Source organism: Onychomys torridus, chromosome 10 (assembly GCF_903995425.1).
Source record: "Onychomys torridus chromosome 10, mOncTor1.1, whole genome shotgun sequence".
NCBI classification, from domain to species: Eukaryota; Metazoa; Chordata; class Mammalia; order Rodentia; family Cricetidae; genus Onychomys; species Onychomys torridus.
Window position 1 is genome coordinate 37,354,884 of NC_050452.1, and position 14,462 is coordinate 37,369,345.

Sequence of the window (14,462 nt, forward strand, 5' to 3'; positions counted from 1 at the left end):
CATCCCTAAGACTAGCCATGTGGGCAAGACCTTAGTCAGTAAAGAAAGTGGAAAGCCATTGAGGAAGACAGCCAAGGGCGACCTCCAGCCTCCGCACACACATGAACTTGTGCGCACATGTGCACACATACAAACACACAGACAAACTAAGAAAAATAAATAAAGTGAATTGTACCAAGCTTTTTCTTTTGGGCCACCAACAAACTCCCAAAATCATGACAAAGAGTTAGTAGTTTTTAATGCTGGGCCTAGCGTAGGCACGCTTCTGACTAGCTCTTTTAACTTAATTAACCTCTTTCTCTGTATCTACCTCTTGCCTCAGGGCTCGTTACCTTTCTTTCTTCTGCATATCTTACTTTCACTGCTTCTGTATACCTGGCTGGTGGGTGTCTCCCTCATTCTCTCCTCCTCCTCTTGTTCCTTCCTTCTCCAGCCTAGATTTCTCCTCCAGTTTATTCTCTCTGCCTGCCAGCCCAGCCTATCCTTTCTCTGCCTAGCTATTGGCCATTCAGCTCTTTATTAGGCCAGTCAGGTGCCTTGGGCAGGCAAGGTGAAACAGATGCAACACATCCTTACATCATTAAACATACATCCTTACGTCATTAAACAAAAGTAACACACCTTTACACAGTTAAATGTTCCACAGCACAAACAAATGTAACCCATCTTTGCCTGGTTAAAATAACATTCCACAACAGTTGGTGATGAAGTAGAAACGCCCCTTGACTCGGATCTGTGCGTGACTCCCGTGGTCCTTCCCACAGCTATGTGCACCTGGACATCTACGGTGGCCTGAACAGTCATTTAAACCGACAACATCACAGACTGGAGTCTCGATACAGCAGCAGCTCCGGAGGGTCTTACGAAGAGGAAAAAAGTAACCAGTTCTCAATGCTCCTTAGATGACTATCTTGGTGACATGTATCGTTAACTGTGTTCATGTGAATGAGTTCGTTTTTTCCCCAAGGAATTGTTTTAAGTGCTGTATTTAACTGCCACTGGTTCTATTGTGATCTGAGGGATCTTTAAGGAATGGATTTATTAAGGCATAGTAAGTTGGGAGGTTTTCGTGTTAGGTGTTATAGAATTCATTCTCGACAAATGTCAGAGAGCCAGGTGGTGCCTTTAATCCCAGCACATGGAAGGCAGGGGCAGGGGGATATCTGAGTTCAAGGCCAGCCTGGTTTATAGAGCGAATTTCCAGGACAGCCAAGGCTACACAGAGAAACCTTTTCTCAAAAAAAAAAAAGAAGTGTTAGAGAACAGACATTGAATGGGTCTGGCTGTTGCTGTTGGTCTCTGAACAGATTGGCTTATCTTATGGATCCACATTTGGCTGAGAAGTTTTCCCTCACACTTCCAAAGTGATCAGTCCTCACAAGTAGCACTGATACTCGAAGGGAGAGTAGAAACACACGCACTGTAACTAGATTCGGACCCTGGAGCACCCGGTCCAATCTCCTCATTTTGTGCATCGTGGAACTGAGGTCCAGAGAGGTGAAGTGACTTATCCACGTCACACAGAATTCCTTTTTCCCGGGTGTCCTTTGATCTACACCCTGCAGCCCCATGTGGTAGAGCAGATTTCCTTCGGAGGTGGGTTTGTGTCGGCCCAGTCTCAGGAAACTTGGAAGCAGATAACTTACCAGAAGGTCCTTGTTTCCAGGAAGCTTTATTTATGATATGCTCTCCTGGTTTGGCCTTCAACTGGGGAGCGATGGGGACGCGTCAGTGTAGTGTTATGGTAGCATTGCCTTGCTATGAAGGATAGAGCCTCAATCACTAAATCAGTCTCTCCATCTCCCTGCCCCCCCCCACCCCCAATTCTATAGTCTTGGTACCTAGGTCTCCCTGGAAGATGTATATCACGAGAGTGGGAAATTATCTGGGATCCCTTTCCAATGCTGTGAACAGTGGGTGTCTTTCTAGAGCTTGCGTATGTGGCAGGTATTAGATGGTGCGGAAAATGAGATCATTTTATCTTGATAGGTGACTCAATGCCACTTTATTCTAATTGGCGCCTGAAGGTGATGGAGCAAAACCAAGGAGAGCCACTGCCCTTCCCACCAGCTGGAGGCTGCTGGTCACCACTGGTGGATTACGTGCCTGAAACGTCATCACCTGGATTACCTCTTCACAGGTGGACTGGAGCGTCATTCCTATTTCATACGAGCCACGCTGCAGCTGAGCGCTTGCAGCTCCCTAGATACTGTCTGGCAGCGTAGGAGCGGTCGCCCTTGTTGAGACGCCACGTCAAAATGAGCCCGGCCCTTTGAGATATTGAGAGACTCAAACCCGTATTCTGAGCGCACCAAGTTAACATTAGCGAGTGATTCTGCTGCTGCAGCTGCTCTTCTGGGTGTCTGGCATAGTTACTTGACCTTTCTACGACCCAGTTACCACATCTGAGAGGGAAAAAAAAAGTGACTTCCTTGTGATCAGCCCTGTTTTCGGAATTCACTTAACCCGAATTCTACTGAGTAAGATCACAGCAAAGCAGTTACTACATTCTTTCAGAACTCCTCCAGGCACCGAACACTTGTGGGGGCAAGTGGTGTATGTGCTAGGTCTGAAGGTTGCAGATAAGGAAATAGAGCCCTTGGCTCCAAGGAGCACACGCTGACGCTGTGATGGTTTCTCTGACTGCTTTCGTTTTCCCTCCTCTTACCCTCTAGAGAAGTGTTTTTCCATAGAATCCTCAAGTCTTGGAGGAATGGTACAGGAGTGTTCTCTGGGTCACTCCCGCGCCGGGCAGCTGCTAACGGTCTTCTTGTCGTCCCAGGTGTAACATAGCCGTGATCCTGCTGACAGATCTGATCATCGACCACAGTGTGAAGGTGGAATGGGGCAGCTACCTCCATCTTCTTCTTCATGCAATTTTTATAGGTAAAAAGTTCGCATTCCTCCCCCTTTGTGTTCCCCAGGGCCACTTTAAGTCGGTGCGTTCTTCAGAGAACCCTCAGATCAGCGGCTCTCCACCTGCGGGTCACAAGGGGTTGCAGTTAAGATACCCTGCATATCAGATGTGCATGTTATACAGTTCCTAACGACAGCAGAATTGCACTTACGGAACTACAACAATGAAATCATTTTTGGGCTGGCGGGGGGGGGGGGGGGGGGGTCACCACTACAGCCTGAGGAACTGGACTAAAGGGTCACAGCGTTCGGCAGGTCGGGAACCACCGCCGTCGATGCTTCTGTTTCTTGTGTTAGAATGTCACTCCCGTGAGACTTTTCACATTTTGTCTCTTCAGTGGGGAGTTACTCTTAGCTTGATCACAGGCAGGTCTATTGCCTTTTACTTGGGAACAAGCCCAAGGCCCCATGCATACCGAGCAAGTATGTTACCCCAGCTTCTCCTCCAGCCCATAATATCCCTATTCCTTATGTCTTGTACCCGCTACACAAATACCACTGCTACAACAGTAACAGTAGTTTGCCTGAGAGATTGGAAACTTTCTGAGTGAATTGAGAATATAAATGCATTCCAACAGCTAAAAGTGTCTGACCATTGTTCCGCCTGACAGCTGGGTCTGCATGTGTCCTTGGTAGCAGGTGTGAACTCTCCCATGTCTATAATTCCTCTGTATTTTGAACACTGGTTTTCTGAAGCAAGTCAAGGTAGCCATCTCCTGATAATGCTTTCCTATTATGAACCTACAGGGGTTGCCCCTACCTAACTCCTGTGACAAATAGACATTTTCTTTGTCTTAATACCAGGCAAAATAGAGTACCTGCTGTCTTAGAAGAATTCATGGACATCTGGTGTTGTATAGCAGAGTCATAATTTCTGAGAGGTCATGAAGTTTCTGGCATGAAACTGATTAAAAAGTTAGTTACTTTGAGAGCTGGGCAGAGGCAGGCAAATCTCTGTGAGTTCCAGGCCAGCCAGGGCTACATAGTGAGACCCTGTCTCAAAACAGAACAACAACAAAGAATTTCCCTGATTCTCCCTAGGCATTTATATAGTGGAGCAGAAGGCCATTATATAATATAATGTATAATACATATAAATGTGTAGAGAAACTTAAACCAATTTAAAAAATAAGCTGTGCAATACACAATATTCCATTAAATGTCTTTCATACAGTGTGCACTTGTATTCATGGATTCTGGATACCTGGGCTGAATTCACCAGTTTGCACACTCTCTTGAGTATGTCCTGGGTCTGAACTCACCATATGCAGGTGTTTTCCCTCATCACCCGTTAACCCCTACCGAGCACTGTAACCGCTCCTGAGATGGTAGTTCCGTTCTACTTTTTGTAATCCAGATGTGATTTGGAGTCTCTGCAGGTGTGTGGGGTTACCTGCTCACGCTACAACGTTGCACATTAGGAACTTGAGGGCCACCAGTAGTGGGACCAGTTCCTCATAAGAGTTTGGCGGCAAGCACACTGTCATCCTAGCTGACGATGATTTTTTTTTTCCCTGCCTTTCCAGGGTTTGACCACTGCCACCCAGAGGTGTACGAACATTGCAAACGCCTGCTTCTGCACTTACTAATAGTGATGGGACCCAACAGTAACATCCGAACTGTTGCCTCTGTCCTCCTCAGGAACAAGGACTTCAATGAGCCCAGGGTGTTGACAGTCAAGCAGACTGCACACTCCGAGTACACTTTCACAGGTACGGACCTCGAAGCCACGTTTAGTTGGAATCCTGCAATAGTGAAGATCAACCAAGGAAAAGTCGAAAGATGTGAACATTTAAAATACAGTTGCAGCATTTTTAGTAGCATCTGTATCCTTCTTAATTAGTCAAAGAATGCATTGAAACGAATAGCTGAGGATCTCTAGTAAGCAGACTTTTCGGTTGGGAATATATAAGTTGAAGCAGAAGTGAAGAGTGTTTAATTTATTGAGCACCAGTTTTGTTTTGTTTTTAAATGACATGTGATTTTTCTTCTCATGATTTCTAAAATTTGACAGAAATTTAAAAATCTTTTAATCCCTTGATTATCTTTGCTGCCTTTAAAATATTCTGTATTTTGAATTAAAGAGGACAAAATTAATGAGTAAAGCTTAAAAACTAGAAATAGGTAGCGGTGGCGCACACCTTTAATCCCAGCACTCAGGAGGCAGAAGCAGGTGGATCTCTGTGAGTTCGAGGCCAGCCTGGTCTACAGAGTGAGAGCCAGGACTGCTAGGGATATGATATACAGAGAATCCCTGGGGTTTTTTTTTTTTTGGGAGGGGGGCAGTAAAAATAGAATAAACCTTCCTAGTTTTGTGTGAAAAACACTTTCATTCAAAACCAGTAGCTTGTTGCCTGTTTATAAGTATCCTTGTGCCATTTTTGTAAGGTTTTGACTTTTAACAGTGTTTATTTAATGATTGACTTACTATAAATATCAGATAGAAATTAAAATAGATTCTTACAGTAAAATGAAGCTGCAATTATAGAGTTCTTTCCACATGAAATTAAAAACTAGCTCGCATTATAGCAATGTAACTTGTCTTGATAAAGATGAAGAAAACGCCCCGAATTGCTGGGAATCAGCCACTGTCAGTGTCCCTCGGCAGATGGCAGCAGAGGACCGCTTAGGAAATGCAGCCAAGAATCAATAACAAGCTGGGAACACGGTGTTTACACTGTGTGCTTGTGGGGATCCAGAGGACATGAGCCACGCCCACAAGCCTGCCCCATGCCATCTACGAGTAGCAGTGTCTTCTTATTCTGTAGGTCGCGTTGTGCACGTGTATTCATAGTGGGCTTTCTCTTTTAGCAGGCATTAACGATTTTGTACCTGATTACCAGACCTCCCCCATGACTGACTCAGGGCTCAGCTCAAGTTCTACCTCCTCTAGTATCAGCTTAGGAAACAACAGTGCTGCCATTTCACAGCTCCACGCCACCCTCCTCGGCGAGGTGGACCTCTCAGTGGAGCAGGATGGAAAAGTCAAAACCCTCATGGAGTTTATTACCTCAAGGTAACCGCACCGTGAGCCCCTGCCCCCTCAGTGTCTCTTATATTGAACTAGTCTCACGACAGCCAGGTGGTGTAAGCCAGATTTAGTGTACTGTCTTTTGAAAACTACAGTCCAACCAGAACATTGTTTTGAATGCCTACTGGTATCCCTGAGATGTGGGAATCATCTATGGGCCACTAAATGCCCTCAGACACTATTATCTGGAGGCATAACACTCCAATCAACCAACTGTCAAATGCTTTTTTAGGGTCTGCTGTATGTAGACTCTACTAGATAAGTAGCTGGAGAAAGGACATGATGTCCCCTACTGAGAGCCAAACCAGGGGGCTTCCAGAAAGCTTGAGTTTGGCCATGGTAAGGAAGTCCTCCTGATGACGGTGTTTTCTACACAATGCCAGAGTGTCTGGGAAAATTCACACCAGAGAGCCATAAAAACCAGGCCTGTGCTTATAGATTACATTTTGTGTATGTATATAAAAAACAAGCTGGAGAGTTGACTCGGCACTTGAGAGCACACATGTTCTTACAGAGGACCCAGATTTCATTCCCAGCACCCACATGGTGGCTCACAGCCCTCTGTAACTCCAGTCCCTGAGGATCTGACACCCTCTTCTGACCTCAGAGGGCAACAGGCATGTGTATCATACACTTATTTACATGCATGTGAAACATGCATCCATGCACATAAAATAGTAAATAATCATTTTTTTAAATCTATGTGTTTTGCCTACATGTCTGTCCCTCTGGTTTTGACCCATAAAATATGGAGGTTGGTTTTGTGAATGACAGAGTCATAAAATTAGGTGTTGGAAAAATTACATTAAAGGGAAATAATACAGAGAGTCTAAATTTTAATAATCCCCTTTATACGAGCAGTACTTGCTTTGTTAGGCTAATCTGTCATCTTTTTCGACTGTCCCTGAGCTGACATCCTGTCTTCCTCCACTTGCTATAGCCCCTTCCCTGCCCATGTGCTAGAGTAATATAGGAGTAGGCTGGGGCCTGTGTGCTGACTTATTCAGCCACTATCCCCCCTGAGTGTAAAGGCAAAGTCTAGATAGATAAGAGCAAGCGTTTGATGTCAATTCCAGACAAAAGAATGCCACCGCCCTCTGTTTTCAGAAAACGAGGGCCCCTTTGGAACCATGAGGATGTTTCCGCCAAGAACCCCAACATCAAAAGTGCCGAGCAGCTCACCGCCTTCCTGAAGCATGTGGTTTCTGTGTTCAAGCAGTCAAGTGCAGGTATTGTCTTTAATGAGCAGGCTAAGTAATGTTTGATCTTGATACAATGTCAGTGTGGTGGAATTTTCAATGAGGCCCAGCCCAAAGGTTGATAATTAATATTCCCCAGTGTACATAGTTTTACAAAGACTTTCTTGTTTAATATGTGAGTGATGACAGGTGTGTTGGTAAAGAAAAAATTACTGGTTAAAAATAAGATTTCTAATCATGAAATCTGGAGGTTAGTCTTGTGGGTGGGTGATAGTCATAAAATTGAATGATACAGCCGGGCAGTGGTGGCGGCGCACGCCTTTAATCCCAGCACTCAGGAGGCAGAGCCAGGCAGATCTCTGTGAGTTCAAGGCCAGCCTGGTGTCCAAAGCGAGTTCCAGGAAAGGCGCAAAGCTACACAGAGAAACCCTGTCGGGGGGGGGGGGGGGATTGTATGATACAATTAAGAGTTACAAAATAACATTAAAGGGAAATATGCAGAGATTATAAATTTTAAAATCCTTCTTATGTAAGTGAAGGTTTCTGCAGTTTAAAATTAACACATCTGACAGTCTTCGTAAAAGAATTCCATGCTAACATGATGCTTTCCTGCTAGAGGTGATTCTGCTCCTTTGGACCTTTAGCAGTGTCTACAGTCATTGTCTACGGTCATGTTTGTCCTTGTAGTATGGTTGACAAAGTAACTAAGATATTATTACTAAACACCATCACTGCCTAGGACATCCCTCTGTGGAGTGAACTACCTGGCTCCAACTGTTAGCTTTGCTGAGGGTGAGAAATCCTGGTTCCCGGGATCTCTTCCCTGGAGATGAGAACAAAGGTCTCTCTCAAGTGCAAGTGCAGTACAATCACTGTACATAATGAAAGTGTGGTCTGCCTGGCCAGGGAATGTGCCCTAGGTGGTATGCAGGGCCCTGGGGGTCATAAAGTGATTAGCGCCTGGCCGTAACTCCCTGCATTGCACACTCACCCGTGGTCTCCACCTGTGGTCTCCACCTGTGGTCTCCTGTGTCTTCTCAGAAGGAGTACACTTGGAGCGTCACCTCAGTGAGGTTGCTCTGCAGACGGCACTCTCCTGTTCCTCTCGACACTATGCTGGGAGATCCTTCCAGATTTTCCGGGCACTGAAGCAGCCCCTGTCTGCGCACACACTTTCTGACGTCCTCTCCAGGCTTGTGGAAACCGTGGGGGACCCAGGGGAGGATGCGCAGGTAAGGTACTCACTACCTACCTTTGGCAGCTCTTGGCTGCCCCTGGAGGTGAAGGACTGGTGGGAGCAGGAAGGTCCACATGGTGGCTGTGTAATTACTACATAGGTTAAGCAACGGGACAGTAGCAGGAAGCAGAGCGACGTGTCCCACTGAATACTTAAGAAGCGATTTAGATCATGAAATTTATGCCTGTTAGAGAAAGCTTTTCTTAGACAGGCATTTACACACTGTCTAGATCCTACTCCAGAGTCACCAAAAGGTAACACAGTTGGAATATTCAAGTTCAGTGGAGAGGGGAATAGAGTTTCTTTTTTAAAGACAAGTAAAGTATCACACTAGAGAACTCCAGTTTGTGCAATCCCATGGACTTACTGGTTTTAGACATTGGATCTTCAGTGACAAATAAAAACAAGATCTTGGCATCCTGGAAATTGTAGAAACAAGGGTTTAACCTACCAACAACAGCCCACATAGTCTTTGCTCAATGATAAATGCCGTGAAATGATAAGGTATTGATTTCAAGAGCCATGAAGGAGAAGGCGGCGTGTGCTCAGTTGTGAACTCTAAGGAGAGACTGAAATTAAACGGGGCCTATGATGATCTGGGTTGAGAACATTTCAGGTAGAAAACAGGAGTCAGAAATGCAAAGGGCCTGTGGCAGGGGCACTGTGTCTTCTTTAATGGACGTCATGGGAACAAAGGGAGCTAGCAGATACTGAGAGGATGCCAGAGCAGCGTAACCAGTCCAGAATGCAGACGACCTTGTAGACTCTACTCAGACTTCACTCCGAACTGATGAAAAGCCACTCGGGGGTTTTGAGAAAAGGGAAAGAAGCGGATGTGATGTGAGTCGCTCTTTTTGGTGGGGAGGGGGCTCTCGGGGCTACCTAGGTGGCGTCCTTGCTAGGGTCGAGGGGGACAAGTAGAGCCAGAGAGGTCCTAGAGGAAGCTGTTGAAAGAATCCCAGCTAAAGTGATGGGTTCCATTCAAGGAGGCCGCAGAGATGCGGAGAAAAGCAGTCAGATTTAGGGTATGTTTTAAAGTGATATTTTCAAGACTTGTTGACAGACGGTGTACATATTGAAGAAAGAGTGTGCCTGGACTTCTGGCCTGAGCAATTGGTAGTAATCACAGTGCTGTTAGAATCAATCTGTGCTGTGCTTTGATGAGTTCTCACCAATCAGCAAAGCGTGTTGCTCAGGAGGTTAATTATTTTGTAACATGAATGGGAGGTCGGTTCTATTTTTAAATCTCCCCAGGAAGTCCATTGCCATTTTGTTTTTGTTCTTGTTGCTTTGGTTTTTATTGTTTTTTTTTTTTTTTATGTTTTTAAACCGAACATAATTAATTAAAAATTTGCCCTTTGTCCCCAGGGATTTGTGATTGAACTGCTTCTCACCTTGGAATCTGCAATTGATACCTTGGCTGAAACCATGAAGCATTACGATCTGCTTTCTGCCCTTTCTCAGTAAGAGCTTACAGCCAGGCAGCCCCCAAGCACTGGGCTCCAGGGTCTAAACTCCTATAACTATAATGGCCGTGTGGATTACCTCCACAGAATTCAGATAGTGGGCTGCAGGTGTAGGTCAGCTGATCGCACTGGTGAAGCCCTGGGTTTGATCCCTACAGCCAAATAAACATGGTGTAGTGGCTCGGACTTGCTATGGTGCCTCCTGCCTATAATTACATACAGCACTTGGAAGTTGGAGAGAAGTGGGTCAGAAATTGAAGGTCATCCTTGGCTACATAGCGTGCTCAAGGCCAGCCTGGGATACAGAAGGCCCTGTCTAAAAGGAAAAGGAAATAAAGGGGAGGGAGAAATTAGATGTGGGCTGAAGAGATGGTTCAGCATTAATGCTTCAGTTTCCAACAAGGATACCAACCTCTAAACTCCAGCTCCAAAGGATCTGGCGCCCTCTTCTGGCATTTGAAGGGATACACACATACACTCACATACCTTTTTTTTTTAAACATGTAAAGTGAGGACTTCCATCTGGAGCTGACCTTGTCAGTGCTCTCTTCCAGTGTCCAGCTGGGGACCTTTTTACTGGACTTTAGGCTCCATCAAACCCCATGGCTGTCACACCAGCAGTCACTCCCGGGGTGACCCCTCAGGACACTCACCTTTACCTGATTTCTGCTTTCCTCAGAACAGCATCCGCTCCCACGTCCCTGCCTTGCAAACCTCAAACAGCTCATCCTTGAGGTCACATGTAGTCACCTTCTCCCTAAGCACTTCTAAGTCACCTGCTCATTGTTTTATCCTTTGGATCCCTGTGTCTCCTTTATATTTTAATAATAGCAAGTAAAAAGGTATAAATCGGTCTTTACATACTTCTCTGCCTCTGTCAATTTTATTTATTGTCCCCATCTTTTTGTATATTTTTGATACATGTAGAATAGCAACTCATTTTAATCAATTGGAAACATCGAAGTAAAAAATCTTTGTGCTTGGGTCTCATGGGAAGGACATGTCATTGAAAGCAGGAGGGACTGTCAGGTTGGACGTAACGCGGGTCTAAATCCAGAGCTGAAAGTTATTCCAGTGGAAAAACTGACTTCAAAAGATAGAGAGCCACAGCAAAAGAGATGCTGATGTCTTTATGTTGGGGCCAACTGGAGATCTCCTGAAACAAAGTCAGATAAACAAGTTACTTTTTCAGGTTTTAAGATAAATTTATTGTAGCAAAAGTGGCATTCCTCCTCTCTCTCTCTCTCTCTCTCTCTCTCTCTCTCTCTCTCTCTCTCTTCCTCCCTCCCTCCCTCCCTCTTAGAACCTCATACCATGATCCTGTAATGGGAAACAAGTATGCAGCTAACAGAAAAAGCACTGGACAGCTCAACCTAAGCACCGGTCCCATTAACAGCAGCAGTTACCTGGGCTACAACAGTAACACGAGAAGTAACTCTTTGAGGTTAAGTTTAGCTGGTGACCGCAGAGGGGACCGGAGGCGGAGCAACACACTGGATATAATGGACGGACGGATCAACAACCATAGTGGTAGCTTGGCGAGGACTCGAAGCCTTTCCTCGCTGAGAGAGAAAGGACTGTACGATGCACAGCCCACCACCGAGCCCACCAACCTGATGGCCACCATCTTCTGGATAGCGGCGTCTCTGCTAGAATCTGACTATGAATACGAATACCTCCTGGCTCTCAGGCTTCTCAACAAGCTGCTCATCCACTTGCCCCTGGATAAGTCGGAGAGTCGAGAGAAGATTGAGAACGTGCAGAGCAAATTGAAGTGGAGTAACTTCCCAGGCCTTCAGCAGCTCTTCCTTAAGGGCTTTACCTCAGTATCTACCCAAGAGATGACCGTGCATCTCCTCGGTCAACTCATTGCGGTCTCCAAGCACACGTTGGTGGATCCGTCCCAGCTGTCAGGTGACGTTAACATAATCTGTACCAATGGCAGTATAGTTACCTTTAAAGGGTGTGTGTGTGGGGGGGGGTCCTGGGGGGTTGAACCTCGTTTCTTCCCAATGCTAAGCAAGCACACAGCCACGGAAGTGCATCTTCGGCCAGCCCGTAGTTGCATTTTAGTAGAGTTGGAATGTAGACCCATCATTTGTTTTGAAATTGCTCATTTCTGCCAACAAAAAAAAAAAAAAAAACATGATGATGTTTCATGATAGATAAATTATTTGGTCAAGTAATTTATAAGATCAGATAGCTTATAAAAATGAAAATGGTTTCTGTAGACCATTTAAACGTGCCTTTCCCTTTCCAGATATTGTGCAATAAAGCTGGTTCTTGTTTGCTTTTTCTCCCCACCCGATAGGCTTCCCTCTTAACATCCTTTGCTTGCTGCCTCACTTAATCCAGCACTTTGACAGCCCAACTCAGTTTTGCAAAGAAACTGCTAGTCGAATAGCAAAGGTAAGCAAACGCGCTGCTCAGCCATCAGGCCTGGGGCGCTGTTGGGTCTTGCAGATCCTCTCACTGTGATTTTCTGAATTTGCCTCTAATATTTATTCTGTTTATCACACAGAGGAGTGAATAAAACTGTTGAATCCGAGCGACCCTCCTCCGAGTCTGAGTCTTTTTCTGCTCCTCTCCCTGTTCTCTCCTCTGCCACTCTGTGGGGTTTCTCTCTCATTCATTCACTTACTGGCACATCTGAACCAGGCCCTGGGGCAAGCGCTAGAGACGTGAGGAGCGAGCGGGGTAGATAGAACACCGTCCTCCTCCTCGTAGGCCTTGGAGTGGGGACTTGCAGGCCCTGGAAGCTGAATCCACTCGAGAGGCTGGTGAGGCTCCGGGCCATGGGGGCAGAGCCTCCGGGGGCACAGATGGCAGATGTCTCTCTGGAGGAGGTCCTGTCTAGGCTGAGACTGGAAATCAAACCGGAAACACCAAAGTGAGATCCCCGGGTGAGGCTGTGAGCGGGCCAGGAACTGACGATCCCTGGACTGAAGAGATTGCATGTGCGGAGAGAGAGGACCTGAGCTCCATTCCCAGCACCCACACACATACAGCATGCACACACTCACAGAAATCAAATATAACTGTTAAAGGAAAAATTACCTGTGCAGAGGCCCCCAAAGGAGAAGCCATAGTATATTTTCAGTTTCTTAAAATTCTTTGTACTTTTTTCTTTATAACCCTTTCTTTCCTGTCTTTCCCCTCTGCTCACGCTATTTACCTTCCTACCACACGGTTCTGAAAGCATTAGAATAGCTCTTCTTACATCATCTGCTAATGTGTTGAAAATGCTTGTCTCTTAATTTCATCAATTATGATGTCACCATTCTATGGTTTTAATAATTTCCTGTCTGAACAGCTTTTTAAAGATGACATTTTATGTATGTACAACTATGTGTATGCCAGTCATTGTCTCTTGGAGGGGGAAATTTTCAGGCTTACAACATATAAAAGTTAGATAGATGTAGAAGTAATATACACTCCGAAGTAATGAAGTGGCCTGGGAGGAGTGAATGAATGACAGACAGCCCCAAGAACCTGCGTAGAGCCCTGGGAAGAAAAGCCAGGAATTTCTAACCAAGAGGAAGGAGCCATTTACCCTTTGGTGAAGAGCTTTCTATAGAAACAGCTTTCTCATGGCCCCCTCCATTCAGTTAACACGAGCACATCCCGGGGAAGAGGTGAGCACACGCGGCCCAGTGAAGGGAGCCTTCCCGTAGTCAGTGCTAGCCAGCAACAAATCACGTTCACAGTCACGAACATCAGAGCTCTCGCATTACTTTGCCAGGTAATATAAAGGACAGGAAAATAACTAGAGCCCAGCACAGTGGCATGGGACTGTGGAGAAAGGATCCCCACAGGTGCGAGAGCACCCTGGTCTTCCTCGGAAATTGTAGGATAGCCAAGGGGTACAGTAGACCCCGCCTTAAGAAAAAAGGATAAAAGTTATATTAATAAAATATGGCATTGAATTTCTAAATTTGTTATAACTTATTAGGTATGAAGAGATTCTTAAATAGTCAATTGTAGATGGCCTAGCTTGTCATAGTTAACAGAAACGTATCTAGGTTTCTTAAAACTGGTAAGGCAGGCATGGTGGCGCCTGCCTATGATCCCAGTACTCTGGTGACTGAGGAATTTTGTCGTGAGTTTGAGACCAGCTGGGTTACGTGGTAAGTTCCAAGCCAGCCTGGGCTACAGAGTGAGCCCCTGTCTCAAAATAGAAAATTAAAAAATAAAAAAAAAAACAAAAAGCCAAGCTGGTGAGATGGCTCAGCAGGTCATGGTCTCCTTGCAACCTGAGTTTGATTTCCAGGTCCTGCAAGCTGTCCTCTGTCTTCTCCCACACATATGTCCATACATACACTAAATACATAAATAAATGGGATGCAGTAGAAAGGAAAACATACCTGATTGAAAAAAAAAAAAGACTTCAAAAATTCTTATTGTTGGTTTTAGTAAGCTTAATGGAAAGCTGACTGTTTGAAATGAAATACTTCTAGAAAATACTTTCCTAAAATAAACCAACTTTATAGTAATGTTTTCACTAATAAGAGTTTAGGGTAATATAAAATTTGTTAAAATTAGATTTTATTGCCGGCATTTGGTGACGCACACCTTCAATCCCAGCACTCAGGAGGCAGAGGCAGGCGAATCTC

General features: G+C 45.3%; 1 protein-coding gene across 12 annotated transcripts in view; it reads left to right on the top strand.

Moving 5' to 3' along the window:
• The window catches only part of Fryl (FRY like transcription coactivator), a 242,924-nt gene that overhangs the window by 191,430 nt on the left and 37,032 nt on the right, over positions 1-14,462 (top strand). For 9 of the 12 annotated variants that reach the window (XM_036201449.1, XM_036201445.1, XM_036201447.1 and 6 more), the window contains 10 exons: positions 765-877; positions 1,990-2,140; positions 2,783-2,886; positions 4,443-4,628; positions 5,728-5,932; positions 7,055-7,176; positions 8,188-8,378; positions 9,752-9,846; positions 11,153-11,763; positions 12,161-12,258. In XM_036201449.1, coding sequence (XP_036057342.1) covers positions 765-877; positions 1,990-2,140; positions 2,783-2,886; positions 4,443-4,628; positions 5,728-5,932; positions 7,055-7,176; positions 8,188-8,378; positions 9,752-9,846; positions 11,153-11,763; positions 12,161-12,258 — 1,876 coding nt within the window. The remainder of the gene's footprint in view (positions 1-764; positions 878-1,989; positions 2,141-2,782; positions 2,887-4,442; positions 4,629-5,727; positions 5,933-7,054; positions 7,177-8,187; positions 8,379-9,751; positions 9,847-11,152; positions 11,764-12,160; positions 12,259-14,462) is intronic. The other 3 variants (XM_036201440.1, XM_036201439.1, XM_036201442.1) reach the window with 3 other exon arrangements.